Source organism: Thamnophis sirtalis, unplaced genomic scaffold, assembly GCF_051295495.1.
Source record: "Thamnophis sirtalis isolate CommonGarterSnake01/CBP01778 unplaced genomic scaffold, rThaSir2_p1.2 scaffold_1, whole genome shotgun sequence".
NCBI classification, from domain to species: domain Eukaryota; kingdom Metazoa; phylum Chordata; class Lepidosauria; order Squamata; family Natricidae; genus Thamnophis; species Thamnophis sirtalis.
Window position 1 is genome coordinate 97,786,561 of NW_028261381.1, and position 16,174 is coordinate 97,802,734.

General features: G+C 35.9%; 1 protein-coding gene across 6 annotated transcripts in view; it reads left to right on the forward strand.

Moving 5' to 3' along the window:
* Positions 1-15,783, forward strand: part of CD44 (CD44 molecule (IN blood group)) — an 82,350-nt gene extending 66,567 nt beyond the window's left edge. For 4 of the 6 annotated variants that reach the window (XM_087719712.1, XM_087719731.1, XM_087719720.1 and 1 more), the window contains 6 exons: positions 9-185; positions 2,803-2,928; positions 4,223-4,381; positions 10,129-10,230; positions 11,595-11,673; positions 14,907-15,783. In XM_087719712.1, the coding sequence (XP_087575838.1) occupies positions 9-185; positions 2,803-2,928; positions 4,223-4,381; positions 10,129-10,230; positions 11,595-11,673; positions 14,907-15,123 (860 nt within the window). In that variant the 3' untranslated portion in view covers positions 15,124-15,783. The remainder of the gene's footprint in view (positions 1-8; positions 186-2,802; positions 2,929-4,222; positions 4,382-10,128; positions 10,231-11,594; positions 11,674-14,906) is intronic. The other 2 variants (XM_087719726.1, XM_087719746.1) reach the window with 2 other exon arrangements.
* Positions 15,784-16,174: the final 391 nt, after the last annotated feature.

Sequence of the window (16,174 nt, forward strand, 5' to 3'; positions counted from 1 at the left end):
CTGTATAGCTGTGATTTCCACTGAAGCTGATGATTATAAGGATTTTACCCAAGATCCATTGATTAAGGAAGATCCTGATTTGAATGAAAAACTTCATCACCCTACAAATTCATCAATAAATGATTTCATACCGGGAATTAGTAATCTCACAGACAATGTGCAAGAAAACAAAACATCGCATACAGGTACTAGGGAAAAAAAAGAATGAATTTTCTCTATATTGCCATTCTAGATCAATTAATATAATAGCCTAAATTAATTCTGAATTTTTTCAGGACATGGAACACACTTATTCAGTGGGTAGAAACAAGTATTTTTAATTGGCATCATATTTAGACAAAACGCTTTTATTGAAACAGCTGTAGTCTTTAATAATTGCTACATGAACCATTTATACATGTAAAATTGGCATGAGGTTTTTAAAATAGACTATATGCTTCTGTTGTAATGGTATATGGTGTTGCATACAAAATTCACATCTTTAGTATGAAAGAGTTTAAATAGAAAGGGAATCTATAGGTCTGCTGCTATATATCAAATTAGTATACTACCATTTTGTACAATACAATACAATAGCAGAGTTGGAAGGGACCTTGGAGGTCTTCTAGTCCAACCCCCTGCCTAGGCAGGAAACCCTATACCGTTTCAGACAAATGGCTATCTAATATCTTGTAGTTTTGTTTTAATCTCTAACCTTGCTTTAGTCAAGGATTAAATTCATATTGCTACATTTCTACAGTACTTATCTAAACAAATATTAATGCAATGACCAAAAAAAAGGATTGACTACTGTAAAAAATGTAGGAAGTGATTGTGCAGCTCTTCTGGGATTTTTAAAAACATTTTAATAATTGTGAGACTCTAGCCCAGGAGCACTAGATGTTTTTCCATCAACTGGGCAGAGTAGTGCAACAAAACTTTTCATATATGTAGCAGTGATTAATATGCTTCCAATTACAGTGGTGCTTGGGAATATACAGGGGGGACAATTAGTCAGCCACCAATTGTGCAAGTTCTCCCACTTAAAAAGATGAGAGAGGCCTGTAGTTGACATCATAGGTAGACCTCAACTATTAGAGACAAAATGAGAAAACAAATCCAGACAATCACAATGTCTGATTTGGAAAGAATTTTTTTGCAAATTATGGTAGAAAATTAAGTATTTGGTCACCTACAAACAAGAAAGATTTCTGGCTCTCACAGACCTGTAAATTCTTCTTCAAGAGGCTCCTCTGTCCTCCACTCATTACCTGTATTAATGGCACCTGTTTGAACTTGTTAGCAGTATAAAAGACACCTGTCCACAACCTTAAATAGTCACACTCCAAACTCCACTATGGTGAAGGCCAAAGAGCTGTCGAAGGACACCAGATCTGCACCAGGCTGGGAAGACTGAATCTGCAATAGGCAAACAGCTTGGTGTGATGAAATCAACTGTGAGAGCAATAATTAGAAATCAACTGTGGGAGCAATAATTAGAAAATAGAAGACATACAAGACCACTGATAATCTCCCTTGATCTGGCGCTCCACGCAAGATCTCACCCCGTGGGGTCAAAATGATCACAAGAACGGTGAGCAAAAATTCCAGAACCACTCAGGGAGACCTAGTGAATGACCTGCAGAGAGCTGGGACCAATGTAACAAAGCCTGCCATCAGTAACACACTACGCCGCCAGGGACTCAGATCCTGCAGTGCCAGATGTGTCCCCCTGCTTAAGCCAGTACATGTCTGGGCCCATCTGAAGTTTGCTAGAGAGCATTTGGATGATCCAGAAGAGGATTGGGAGAATGTCATATGGTCAGATGAAACCAAAGTAGAACTGTTTGGTAGAAACATAACTCGTCGTGTTTGGAGGAGAGAGAATGCTGAGTTGCATCCAAAGAACACCATACCTACTGTGAAGCACAGGGGTGGCAACATCATGCTTTGGGGCTGTTTCTCTGCAAAGGGGCCAGGATGACTGATCTGTGTACAGGAAAGAATGAATGGGGCCATGTATCGTGAGATTTTGAGTGCAAACCTCCTTCCATCAGCAAGGACGTTGAAGATGAAACTTGGCTAGGTCTTTCAGCATGACAATGATCTCAAACATACCGCCCAGGCAATGAAGGAGTAGCTTCGTAAGAAGCATTTCAAGGTCCTGGAGTGGCCTAGCTAGTCTACAGATCTCAACCCCATAGAAAACCTTTGGCGGGAGTTGAAAGTCCGTGTTGCCCGGCGACAGCCCCAAAACATCACTGCTCTAGAGGAGATCTGCATGGAAGAATGGGCCAACATACCAGCAACAGTGTGTGCCAACCTTGTGAAGACTTAACAAAAAATGTTTGACCTCTGTCATTGCCAACAAAGGATATAAAACAAAGTATTGAGATGGACTTTTGATATTGACCAAATACTTATTTTCCACCATAATTTGCAAATAAATTCTTTCCAAATCAGACAGTGTGATTGTCTGGATTTGTTTTCTCATTTTGTCTCTCATAGTTGAGGTCTACCTATGATGTCAATTACAGGGCTCTCTCATCTTTTTAAGTGGGAGAACTTGCACAATTGGTTGCTGACTAAATACATTTTTGCCCCACTGTATTACATGAGTGAATCATTAGATTATTTTTAGTCAGTGAATACAATTGACAAGATGGCAAATATGCTCAAAAGCCAATTTTTTTAAAAATACAGAAAATATGAATGAAATAGAAAATTTTGGCAGTGATTATTTGGATGGAAATTCAATTTGACAATGCACAGATTAAAAATGTAAATATCCAAATCTAAGTTCATCGTTGGTTCATCAAACAGTTGCCATATTCAAGGATCTTGAAGATTCAGCTCAATCACCATTGCCTCCTATTTACCAGCCAGAATGGATCAGTAATGGCACGGAACTCAGTAAACCGCATGAAAATGAACGTGATTTTTCTGAAGGTATTGCTGTGAATAATATTGTTCTTTCATAGTGATGCATGGATGAAGTTTGTTTTCGTAGCACCTATAGCCGTGATGGTGAACCTATGGCGTGCACGCTACAGGTGGCAAGCGGAGCCATTTGTTAGGGCAAGTGAGGCTTTGCTCTGTCAGCTCCAGCGCACATGTGCGCACTGGCCTGCTGACTTCGGCCTTCATTTTCAGTTTGGCAACGGGGCCGTTTTTTGCCCTCCAGAGCTTTCAGGCGGCTTCCCTGAATCCTCTGGAGCACAAAAAACGGCCCTATGGGCAAACCAGAAGTCGGTTCCCGAACTTCCAGTTTGCCCATAGGGCCCTTTTTGTGCTCTGGAGGCTTCAGGGAAGCCTGGGGGGGCACTATTTTTGCCCTCCCCAAGCTCCTAGAAAGCCTCCTGGAGCCTGGGGAGGGTGAAAAACGAGTCAATTGCATGCTAAAAGCGGGGGTGGGATCACACGCATAATGTTATGGATGTGGCCACGCCCACGCACAAGCCACCTGCGTTCCCCCTGCTTTTGGCACATGATGGGAAAAAGGTTAGCCATCACTGACCTATATTATATATTCATTATTACAACGCCTGAAAATAATTCAAATAATATATAACAACTTAAAAAATATTTCTAAGCTGATTTGTTTTGTTCTTAAGGTGATTTAATGTAGTATGGTTCCATTTTGATTCTGTATAAATCCTCATTCTGTATAAGCCTTGAATCATAAAAAATCTGAATCTTAGTCTTATAATCTACTTTTTGATATTTTTATTATCTTATTCAGTATATGGTGATCTGTGTTTTTTCTAATTCTCCAAAGGCATCCAGTGATTATTTCTGTGATAACAAAATTGATTGGAAACTTGCAATGATTGTGTGTAAAATGATGAGTAGATTTAGGATATAATGTTAGCAAGAACGTATATAGTGATTGGGAAGAGGGGGGGGAGCCCAATTTTAAGCAGCAACCATTGTTCTTACTTGTGAATTATTTTGTTTGTTAAAAATGCATAACAATAGATATCATGGAAAAACTACATACCAAATTTATTACCATTAACCACTAATAATCCTTGGTGGACACAGGAAAGAAAACAGGACTCAACAGGAGTTAATTAGGATGGGACTTGCTGTTAAGAGTTATAGTTTGCTTTTTTATATGCCTGAATTATAACCGGTATTATATTGTTTTGCGAGAAAAAAAATATTGGACCTATGCTGCCAAGGGAATGAAAATGCAGCTAATAGTTTTGTTTCATTCTCCATTGCATTATCGCTGCCATAGATGCGGGCTTTTATGGCACCAAAGAAGATCCAACTTCAGAACCAATGAGGCAATGGGTTAGTGAAAACAAGTATACTACAAAACCCACAATGGATGTCTTGTTTCCTGGAATAGTTCCTCGAAGAGAAATAAATCAAAAAAATAAAACTGATCATACAGGTATCCACTAAAATGGTGGTGGGATCTTTTTTACCCCTCTTATTAGGTGAGATATTCTTCTGTTTTTAATTTCCGTGTCTATTTTAGGCATGTAAAAAAAAAAAGCGCCTAAGAACACTGTATGAGGTATGTCACTTTCTACTGGATAGAGTGAGAGTCTGGAAAGGAAAGCTTTTCTTTATCCCAGGTTCACTCATAGTCTCCATAATTCTATTTAATTCGGTTGATGAAATAAATAGACAGCCAGCTATCTTATGTATTTCTAGTCTTCAAATACACTTCCTCCGGGAGTGGGCGGCCACTTCCTCCGGGAGTGGGCGGCCACTTCCTCCGGGAGTGGGCGGCCACTTCCTCCGGGAGTGGGCGGCTTACAAGACAAATAAATAAATAAATAAAACCCGATTCTTATATACTCTTTTGATTTGTAAATTTCAGCCTACTGTATCATTAATGTTTTACAGGTTACTCATGAAAATAATTGGTTGAGGGGTCTTTGGTGGTCTCTGCTAGGCTGCTTGCACTGATTATTTTACTTGGTTTGGGTAATGAAGCAACCAAGAAAGCAACCAAGCTCAGAGAGCACCAAGGTCCCCTCGTTTAAACCCTGAGCTACAAATATTCTTCTTTATTGCTAATTAATTAATTGGTTGCCTGTTGATAATGATGATAAAAAAATATGAAATCAACATCTGAAAGTAGTGAACTAATGGCCCTTTTTGACTGTAATTAGGATTTGAAATTACTAACTCAAAATCTTCAATAATGTAGATGTTTATATAATTTAGTGTTTCACTGAAACTGTATTCTTGGATATGTGTGGAAGAATAGTGGCTGAATAAGTATGTTCATACCAGAATGCATGTGACTGCTATGAATGCAATAGGCTTGGCTGTTCAGGTGGCTTTGGGCCAATAAGATCATAAGAATCACATGTCTGTGAGGCATTCAAAGTTCAGTGCCCATGCTGGATTAAAATAACTTTACATTTGGCGTCATGAGGAAATGCGCTACATTTTCCTGATGTACACATTTTGAAAAGCATGTATCGTATATACTTAAAACTGGTTTTTAAAATGATTTAGTTTATTTTTATCCAGTATTGTATAGAACTGCATTTAATATTAGAATCTATAAATTTCATTTTTAAGCCATTTATTTTGCTCTCCAGTTATACCATGTAGGTCTGTTTACATTTGCATTTACATGTTTTTCAAGTTAGCAGGACTAGCAGATTACATATACCAGAAAATATTTGTTGATAATATATAATAAGATGGTAATTTTTTGGAATCCTGTTTATAATTGGATTGCTTTCTGCTATCATTACAGTTGTTTTTTTTAATGGCATTTAGACATTTAGAATATGTATAATTTTGATAATAAGAGATGTATTGATCACTCTACTGCTGTTCCAATTATCGTATTTTTCGGAGTATAAGACGCACCAAGGTTTTGAAGAGGCAAATTTTTAAAAAAGTAGGTAGGTAGATAGAAGGATGGAGAGGAAAAGAAATAGAGAGAAATACAGTAGGTAGGTAGGAGAGAGTAGTTAGGTAGGTAGGTAGATAAAGATAGAAAGAGAGAGAAAGAAGTAGAGAAATACAGTAGGTAGGTAGGGAGAGGCACAGTAGGTAGGTAGATAGATGTTGCCTGACAAAGAAATCACTGACAATCTGCAGCACCTAAGACTTTGTTTCTGCTGGCACAGGTCTTGATCAATCTAATTCTCATCAATCACTTTAACTAAAGAGCTTTCCGAAAGGGGGGAAAAAGTTTTTGCACTCTGCAAACCTCCCAAAAATGACCCGTTTTTCGTGAAAACAGGGCCATTTTTTTTTTTTAGAAAAAGGGCATGAATAGCCTTGGGAGGGCTTGCAGAGTACTGCTGGGGGCTGGGGGGCAAAAAAACGGCCCATTTTTTGCTCATTTCTGCCCTCCCTAGCTACCAGGAGCTCCCTGAAAGCCTCCATAAGGCTATGCACAGCCATTTTGGTGAAGGGCACGAGGCTTCGGGAGGCAAAAAATGCTTTATTCGATGTATAAGACGCACCCAGATTTTCAGCCTCTTTTTTGAGGAAAAAGGTGTGTCTTATACTCCGAAAACTGCGGTACATGGCAAGGACTCCAACATCTAGTGGTGCTGATCTGTGGAGATAAAATGTTGAATGAAATATTGTGTTTACCTTTTTAAAAAGAAAAAAAATGAAAATACAATTTACTACAATAGCTGTCAGCGTCAATTACTATAGTCTGGCGTTGGTATATTTATTACAAGTAAAAATATATGAACTTTCTTAATATATTTTCATGTCTGTGTAGACATAAAAGTGACTTAAAAGATAGGAGAGATGGACCTCATTCTGAGAGTTATTGGAGGCATTTCATTTTTCCCCTCTTTTCCCTCATCTGCTTCTTAGTCTATCACTACAGATAGTCCTTGATTTACAACCGTTCGTTTAGTGACAAAGTTACAGTGGCACTGAAAAAAGTAAGTTGTGACTGTTTTTCACACTTACGACCATTGCAACATCCTCATGGTCATGTGAACAAAATTCAGTGTTTAGCAGCTGGTTCGTATGTCTGACGCTCGTGGTGTTTGGGAGTCATGTGATCAGCTTTTACGACCTTCTGACAAGCAAAGTCAATGGGGAAACCAAATTCACTTAACAACCATGTTACTAATTTAAGACTGCAATGATTCACTTAACAACTGTGGCAAAAAAGGTTGTAAAATGTAGCAAAACTCACTGAACAAATGTTTCACGTAGCAAAATAATTTTTGAGCTCAGTTGTGGTTGTAAGTTGAGGACTACCTGTACTGTACACATTGCAACAGGCAATAATTTGGAAATAAGAAAGAGAGAAATATCTCTTTATATTTCATCTCCGCTTTTCCACTTTTTAAACTTAAAGTAAGAATTTTGTGGAAAAAGTTTTGATCCTCATACATCCTGCTCATAAATGATTTAACTATTGTTACCCCAGTTGTGGCCTCCAGTGATGGAGACAAAAATGAAAAATCAGATCTTGGTCCAATTTGTAAGACTTCCTGTCTCGTAATTTATGAATTTGGATGACCTATCAGTAAAAACAAAAAAAAGTAATATTTATGAGGAAAGCAGTCCGGAACTCTTGATTTTCAAGGGAAATCTTACTACAAACCTGTCTCTGGTCTATAGCTTCATATAAAGATATATATATATATATATATATATAGATAGATAGATAGATAGATAGATAGATAGATAGATAGATAGATAGATAGATAGATAGATAGATAGATGATAGATAGATAGATAGATAGATAGATAGATAGATAGATAGATAGATAGATAGATAGATATAGATTAGATATAGATATAGTTGGAATGTTGCCAACCAGGAAGTGTGATTCTCTGCCTAGAGTGATAATTTTTTTCACTGTGAAGTATTCTTTTCTGATTTCTAAAGAATAAGTAATTACCGTTGTATCACTTTGGACATAATGACATGCATGACACTAATTTCTAATGTATTACAATTGATCACTGTTTGTAAATCTTTACTATATATTATTGATTTTAGCTTAAATTAGGGAATTTTCAGAGATTCTCATTTAAAATAATAAAATACTGTAATTTGCAGGTTTTATAGTCTTGCACGAGAACACCAAAATCTCATAAAATTTTGCTATTGTTCTTTGAGCTCCGAGAAGAATTAATGAAATTGCATGATGTTGCACACCTTTTTAATTTTGGGAAATGGGACATTAAGAGTTAGAAATATCTCAATTTTCAGTCTAAAAGCTGTAAAAGAGAATAATTTGAAAAAGTAGGTAGATTGTTTAAATATATTTGCTACCTTAATCAGAACTTTAAATGAACCATCTGTTATTGTTTACCAGTCTTCAGATTATGGCATGTTAATAAATAAAATCAGTTAAAATCAAATAGGTTGTTCTTGATAGCAGCAAAAGAGGTTGCAAATTGATAGCAGCAGCGTCTTCTGATACTCCTCTGGGTATCATCTAAGACTTGTTTTGATCCTGGCTAAAGAGGAACTGGGGCTTTCCAAATATTCCAGTTTAACACTTTAAAAACCGTATGGGCTTTTCTAGGCTTTTCATAAATATTTCAGATAGATCCTGTAGTATTTGCAATGCTATTTATTTTAGAACAAATAGCATAGTTTCTCTTGTAGAATGATTTTTCTATCAGAAATTTTGATTAGCCCTGTGCCTCCTAATAAAATTCTGCAGCAGATCCACACTAAAAGTCTCCTTGTCCATCATCTTTTGATGTGCCTGTCTCAGATGTCAGTACAAGGAAGTGTTAGATCCCTTCAGTGCAAAGGAGGCTTGAGATATCCATTGTGGCCAAGAGACATAAAAGGAATCTGGTTTGAATCCTGAATGTTTATAATACAGGTAATATAAACATTAAAAGGCTCTATCCGGTATATCTCATTTTGTTCTTTCCATTAGCTCAAAATACTTAAACTATTTTTGTTATGATAGTTATAATATATATAAATATATAAAAGCCAGATCCACTCACTCATCACAAAATCTCCAGAACTGTAAAGCCTACAAATTTGAAATTTGGCATGTTCCTCTTGGCTTCTAGGTGCTTGGTAAGAAAGGATTTTTTTGAAATGACCATCAGATCATTAGTATTTCTTATACAGTGTGTGTGTGTGTGTGTGTGTGTGTGTGTGTGTGTGTGTGTGTGTGTGTGTGTGTGTATAAACACGCTCTAATGCTAAGGAGTTAGACATTCTAATCCCCCTCCCCACCTGAAAAGAATTCTGCTCCAACTGCCACTTGGGTGTGGGAATGGCTAGCATGTGACCTATCCGGCCTGTGCTAGGAGGTTAGACAATGGGGATGTAGAAATAAACATAATTTATATTAACTATAGGCCTGTTTTTCAGAATGTAGCTATTGTGAACTGTAGGTGAATTTATAATCATGAATTCCAGAGCTGTACGTATTGTTTTCTTAATCTGATGTAGGTTTTATTTTGCTGGATAAATTATTTCCAAATTCACGAATCAGTTTGAGTATGTTGTTTCTAATCTTTCTAATCAGTGCCCTATGTACTCTCTGTTGATTTAATTTGATTTACTCATCATCTGGTAGCCATTAGGAAGTGTCTGTGTTAGGTATATTACAGTTACACTATATCATAGCCTTGAGTTCAAATGCCGAAACTATGTTTTTTATCCGTGGTATTCATTTAAATCATCAATTTTTATTGTTCCTAATACAAACCAGTGGGACTTAGTGGAAAAGTGGGGGGATAACCATAGTATAATATTAGAAATATCAATTTTTGAAAGAAGTGTCTTTTACTTATTTGCACCTGGCATTTAGCTATGCTTTCCAATTCAAATCAGTCTGGATATTTCTGTCTACAAAAGACTTGCTGAAGTAAACTGAAACATTATTATGCTTATTACATTTCCCACAGCTCTCCCACATCTTCTGAAAGAAAAGCAACCTTCTAGTAGTGTGTGTGTGTGTGTGTGTGTGTGTGTGTGTGAGAGAGAGAGAGAGAGAGAGAGAGAGAGAGAGAGAGAGAGAGATTTCTGTATCTCCCTAAGTATTGACAGCTCATCAGTACTTATGGGAATTAAAGCTTTGTTATGAATAAAACATATAAGTCCACAGAGGCTGATTAAATAATAACACATTTTTCTTCTGCAAATACAAAAGCAGAAATTCCAAATATTGATAATGCAGAGAGTAATGCATGTCTTTTCTCTAGGTCCTGATCCAAACAAACACTCCAGTGTAGTGAGAGGCAAAAATGTGACACCTTTGCCGGAAGAGTCAGGAAAAAGTCAACCACGAATGGCTCATATACCAGGTTTGTTTCTATGCTTTTATAATTGGTATTTATCATGAAGTCATAATAGAATAGAATAGAATAGAATAGAATAAATAGAGTTGTAAGGGACCTTGGAGGTCTTCTGGTCCAACTCCCTGCTTAGGCGGGAAACCCCACACCACTTCAAATAGTTATTCAACATCTTAAAAATTTCCAGTGTTGGAGCATTCACAACTTTTGGAGACAAGTTGTTCCACTGATTAATTGTTCTAACTGTCAGGAAATTTCTCCTTAGTTCTAAGTTGCTTCTTTCCTTGATTAGTTTATACCCATCACTTCTTGTTCTACCTACTGTGATGTTCCTGCATTTTTTGTTGTCATCTTTTGTGTCTAAAACATGCAAATGCCACCATTAAGTATGTATCTTCCAATGATGTCCTGTTTTTGCACACTTTTCATTTCTCCCAGCCTCCATAGGTATATGTCCATGTCTTAGGATATATTGGAATTAAAGGTTCTCTGACACTAAGACCAGTGGCTTAAATCTGGAAAAGTACTGCCAACATATAAAAAAAGTTCAATTATGTATATATTCAATAGTGTACACACAAGGAAAAGTTTTGTTGGACTTCATTACTTTGGATTATTTTTGGATTATAGAATGCCACAATTTTACTGGCATGTAGGAACATAGGGTAATTTGGTAGAATGTGGCATGGAATGGGTGACAACTGTAATCCAGACATATCTCCATGGCTAAGAAGTGAGATCTTATGGTTCAACTACATAATTGCTTTATTTCTTACACAATTTTTTCTATCATAGAAAATGAATAGCAATGTAGCAATATTGATGCTAATCATAATATTCAAAACTGCTTTTATTGAAGAATCATACCTTCATTTATAATCTCAGATCTCTAATTTGTAAACCATGTAATTTGATTAAAATAAGTTTTTTAAGTTAATTCTTAGAATATCATCCTTCTTATGGTCCCGTTCTCCCCACCCCCCCCCAAAAATGCTATTTGATGACTGGAAAATCTTACTGTGGCTAAAGTAGTATATGGAAACCATGAGGAGATATTTTTTTTAAATCAGAATTACATTTTGTTCCACTGTCACAATTGTGGAAGTAACAGCAACTGTCATTGTCTCTTACTACACACAGGATAATGCAATAATGGATACAAATTTTCCACACAACTATCATTACTTATATACAATTGTTAAGAGTAGCTGGGACATAACTTTCATTTATGTGAAAACACGATCATAAAGAATAATGACAGCTAAAAATAACAGATCATGGGTATTATTCTGAAGGAAGTAAAATTAGATATTAAAGAGAACATGTAAATTCTCGGATCATCTGACAAAGTAATGGTTTTTTTCTATCCGCAGATTGGCTTATTGTAGTTGCTTCTCTTTTGGCCCTGGCATTGATTCTTGGTGTTTGCATTGCTGTAAACAGTCGAAGGAGGTAGGAAATGCTTTTGTAGTTTTCCATTTCTCAGTGCCAAAACTGTCTGTTTGCTGAAATATTTTTAGGACTGACAATTTTAGAGTATTCAAAGGAGACAGGTTATAGAGAACTTAATCAACAAGCACACTTGGAAGCCATAGACACTGTTTTTAAACACATAATGCATCAAGGACACCTTAGTTTACTACTTTATCTCCTACCAGTGTTCATTGTAAAATATGTGTCAATTTCTGTGTCAAAAGTGGATTTTTCAGCTCACCATTTGTCATATAACTTTCCTCCTTTTGAGTCAGAACAAAGAGCCACCTTGAAGCTAGTTGCTGGGATTTACCCCTGGATTATTTCCTGAATAGTATTTGAAAATGAACACTTAGCTATAGCGTGCATCAAAAAACAAAGTAATATTTATGTAATTAGATAGCTGGATGCTATTGCTCACACAAACTATTTGCCTACAGATTAATTAATTACTAACTCTGTAGTTAAGAACCAGCATTTCCTGCTTGTTCATCATTTCTTTAACATAATTTCTTAATTTGAGTATGACTGTTGTTCTTCATTAATTTATATTAAATCTTGATCTTTTCAGATGCAATTATTGTTGTTGTACTAAAGCAGTTTGCTAATTTTTAAAAATATTTTTAAAGCTGACCAATGATAATCACAGGCAGATAGCATCTCCTGAAAATGTGCAAAATTATAAAAGAATAGTGTTTTCCAGTTGAAGAATTAGCTTCTTTTAGTATTAAATGTCACTAAATTAGTACTCAAAGTTTTAAAGCCTAGTACAGATAGATATAACTTGGAATATTTTGTAACTTATTGATGAGCCTGGGCAATCTGTATTTCAGCAACAAAATTTAAAAATAAAATGCAGAGCTATTCATGATTTCAGAATGAAACCTACAAGATTAATTCAGATAAAGAATATGCAGTGAAAACCATACCACCCCTTTTTCTATAGGCCTTTTCTCCTTTCACATTTCTGTCTTCTGTGATGAGCATTATTTTAGAAGAGAACAGAGCGATCAGGATTCTATAAACATTGCTAGAAGTCATAAAGGGTGATCTGAGTTTCAGCCTATTCCTTACTAGTTTTTTCATTGTTAACTTCACGCAGTATGAATCATTGATTCAAGTCCTTTTCCAGTGATTGAATAACAGCTCATTCAGGGAAATAGGGCTGTGCTGTAAGGAAGGCTATATTAGTGAGAACAGTGTAGGTGTAACTCTTAACATCAAGAGAATAAGAGAGACAGGCTTCTTATTTGTTCAGATAGAAATGCAGAAAGAAAAAAGACATAAAACTTAGGTAATATATTTGACACTTGAAGTTGTGGATGACATAAAAAAGGGAGATGAATCAGGAATACCTGAGAAACCATGAAAGAAGCACAAAGATGTTTTGTTTTTTATGAAAAAAAAAGACTGGAAAAAGCACATGTTCTAGCAGAATCAATTATGAGAGGGTAATTAAAAACAGCCTTGAGCTCTCAAATATCATCTCAAGACACATTCAGATGAGTTCTACGTTTTAATTGTGCAGGAAATTTTCAGTTAAGAATTCTAAAGGATTTTAGTAATAATTTTAATTTGTAGCATTTCTGATGGAAGATATGTACTTTATTTGGAACCCACAAAAAACATTCATTGTAAATTCTGTTTGAATTGTGCTATGAGTCACATCTGCTTTTCAGTAGTAATGTCAATGTTGTGGGTTCCAAAGTTAGTGAAGAAATACTCCATTTGGTGAACTGATCATAACATGCTACTGAATTTTCCAAAGATTTCAACAAAATTGAATGGGTGGGGACGGGTGAAATTCTGAAATTCTGACACTTTCTGGAGAACTGGTAGCGGAAATTTTGAGTAATTCGGAGAACTACTGGTTGGCCCCAGAGTGGGATGGGAATGGAGATTTTGCAATATCCTTTCCCCAGGAGTCAGGAGAGAATTGGGATTTTGCAGTATCCTTCCTCTGCCATGCCCACCAAGCCATGCCCACAGAACTGGTAGTAAAAAATATTGAATTTCACCGCTGGGTGGGGGGGTAGAATATAAGAGTTTTCTTTTAAAGAAATTGGGATGGAGGTATTCTAAAATGAAATATTTTCCCCCAAAATATATTGGACACATCCCTACCATAGAAAGCCAAAGTTAATGGCTTAATTCTCTTTTAATATGTGAAGTACATTTCTTTAATGTCTGTTATCCTAAACTGAGAGTGTTTTTTAACCAAGCGTTTCAGTTTAACGAAAGGCAAGATTTTATAGTTTCATTCGATATAAGCCTGCGTCAAATTCCATGGCTAATACCAGGCTCCCCCCAAATTATAGTCATTTCAATTGTTTTCTGTTTCTGCAATATTCAAAATCAGATACGCAAATGAAAGGAGAGTCACAGGTCAGTATTCGCATCTCTAAATGTTATATGAATCAACCTAAAGTATATAAAAAAGTTTTCGACTGATACATTTGAATCACAGTTGTGATGTCATTGTGAAATCCCCTATCTCCTTTTTTTCCTGAAGAACCATTGTAATAGACAGCAAGACCTCTGTTAATCAATGTAAATTGCTGCTACTGGGTGAGAATATTTTGATTAGAAGGGCTAACAAAAAGTATTTGCCCTTTAGAACCATGTGGATGAATGAAGATGAAAAGGCATTTCCTTTTTTAGCACTGTTATATGAACTGTGTCATTCTTTGAAATATACAATATAGTACATTTGAGTTATTTTTAATGTAAATGTAGGCATTGATTCCTAGCTGTGGGTTCTTCTTTCCTTCCTTGATCAATTACTTCAATCCATGTGCAACTCGACATCCATAGACATAGCCTTACCCTTAAGACATCCAATCTAAGATTATTGGGTCAACTGAGTCAAAGAACCCACCATAATAAGCAGAAGAACCACTGTAGCTATTCTTCCAGGAATTATCTTTATCTGCCTTTTACCACCTTCTGAAGAATCCAAAGATATGCCCCATTCAAAATAAGGAATTTGTTAGAAGGCTATTTTGATAGGCTATGCTTCGTTCCAATTATGTCAACACACCAGAACCAGAAAAATAAAGATTAATCTGCTGTAATTAAAGTTCTTACCTAAGAAATAAGCAAGGAATGAATCAATGTTTTTAATGTAGTCTGTGGTCCAGACAAAATGAAGGCAGTACATAACATGTTATCTTTAAATATTTTGACTTTACAATCTTTTCCTTTTCTGTTAGATGTGGGCAGAAGAAGAAGCTTGTGATTAACAATGGTAAAGGAGGCATAGATGAGAAAAAGAAAGATGGGTTAAATGGAGAAGCCAGCAAATCTCAGGAAATGGTGCACTTGGTACACAAAGAGAAGCCAGAAGACCAAAAGTGCCCACAGGATGAATTCCAGGCAATTGATGAAACACAGAACCAACAAGATGTGCCCTTGAAGAGTGGCATGTAGGAAGCCTGGCCAAATTGAATCAGAGTTGGGGAAACAAAAAGCATCATACTGAACTGGGACTAGAACTCAGAAATGCAATGAGCTACTGATATCTTTAAAGCATAATTAAGCATACATTTTCTTGGGTTTCTTTTTTCTTTTGTAAAGGCCAGCTACGAAAATACCATGTCATTTTTTGTTTTGCCCAACATTGCATCATTTTGCCCAGTTTTAATTAGTGACCATCATCTTATTGCTAGCATTTGTTCCCCATTTACAATCTCTTTGGTAAGGCAAAACACCGAAATTTATTTTGCCTGACCTACAGAATTTTTGAACTTTCCAGAATCTGTAGCCATTAAGGTATTATAATAAAATGCATTCCCAGGGAATTCACAATGATAGGCTATCTTGAAGTTTGACACATAGGTTTTGGAATTGAATTTTTATTGGTTAGTTACAAAATTGTCAGATTTATTAAATCTCATTAATGTTTTAATATTTTGTAATTACATGTTATAATAGTTGAATATGAAAAGCATGTTTTTACACATTCCACAGATCTCCACCATGTTAAAAAAAAACACTCACTAAAAAGGGTGGAAAGACCAAAAAACAACAACACCCAAACCCAAACCTGATTTATAGCAAATAAATTTTTATTCTCTATAATCTAAATAATGTTGTGATGTTCTTTAAATTTTAGTGTTCATCTTTCTTGCTGCTATATTTCTGTATATTGTATTCCATTTGTTAGGGATCCCATTCATTATCCTGTGGGCTGTGAACTGACCCTAGAATATTTGGACGGGACCAAACCAGGACACAGTCCTTCCTCCTTGTCCCACTATTTGTCTTCCCTTGAAATACCCATTTTCTATTTGAATCTGCATCAATAGGTCTAGTCTAATGTAAATTAGAGAGTTAAGGGATTCTTAAGAATAAAACAGGGAACCTCTTTCTCTACACAGTTCCCGTTCTAGGAGAGTATGTTTATGTGAAATCTTTTCTATGCAGTCATGACTTACAATGGAAGAACACATGAAACATATTTGAAATAAATAATTTCAGA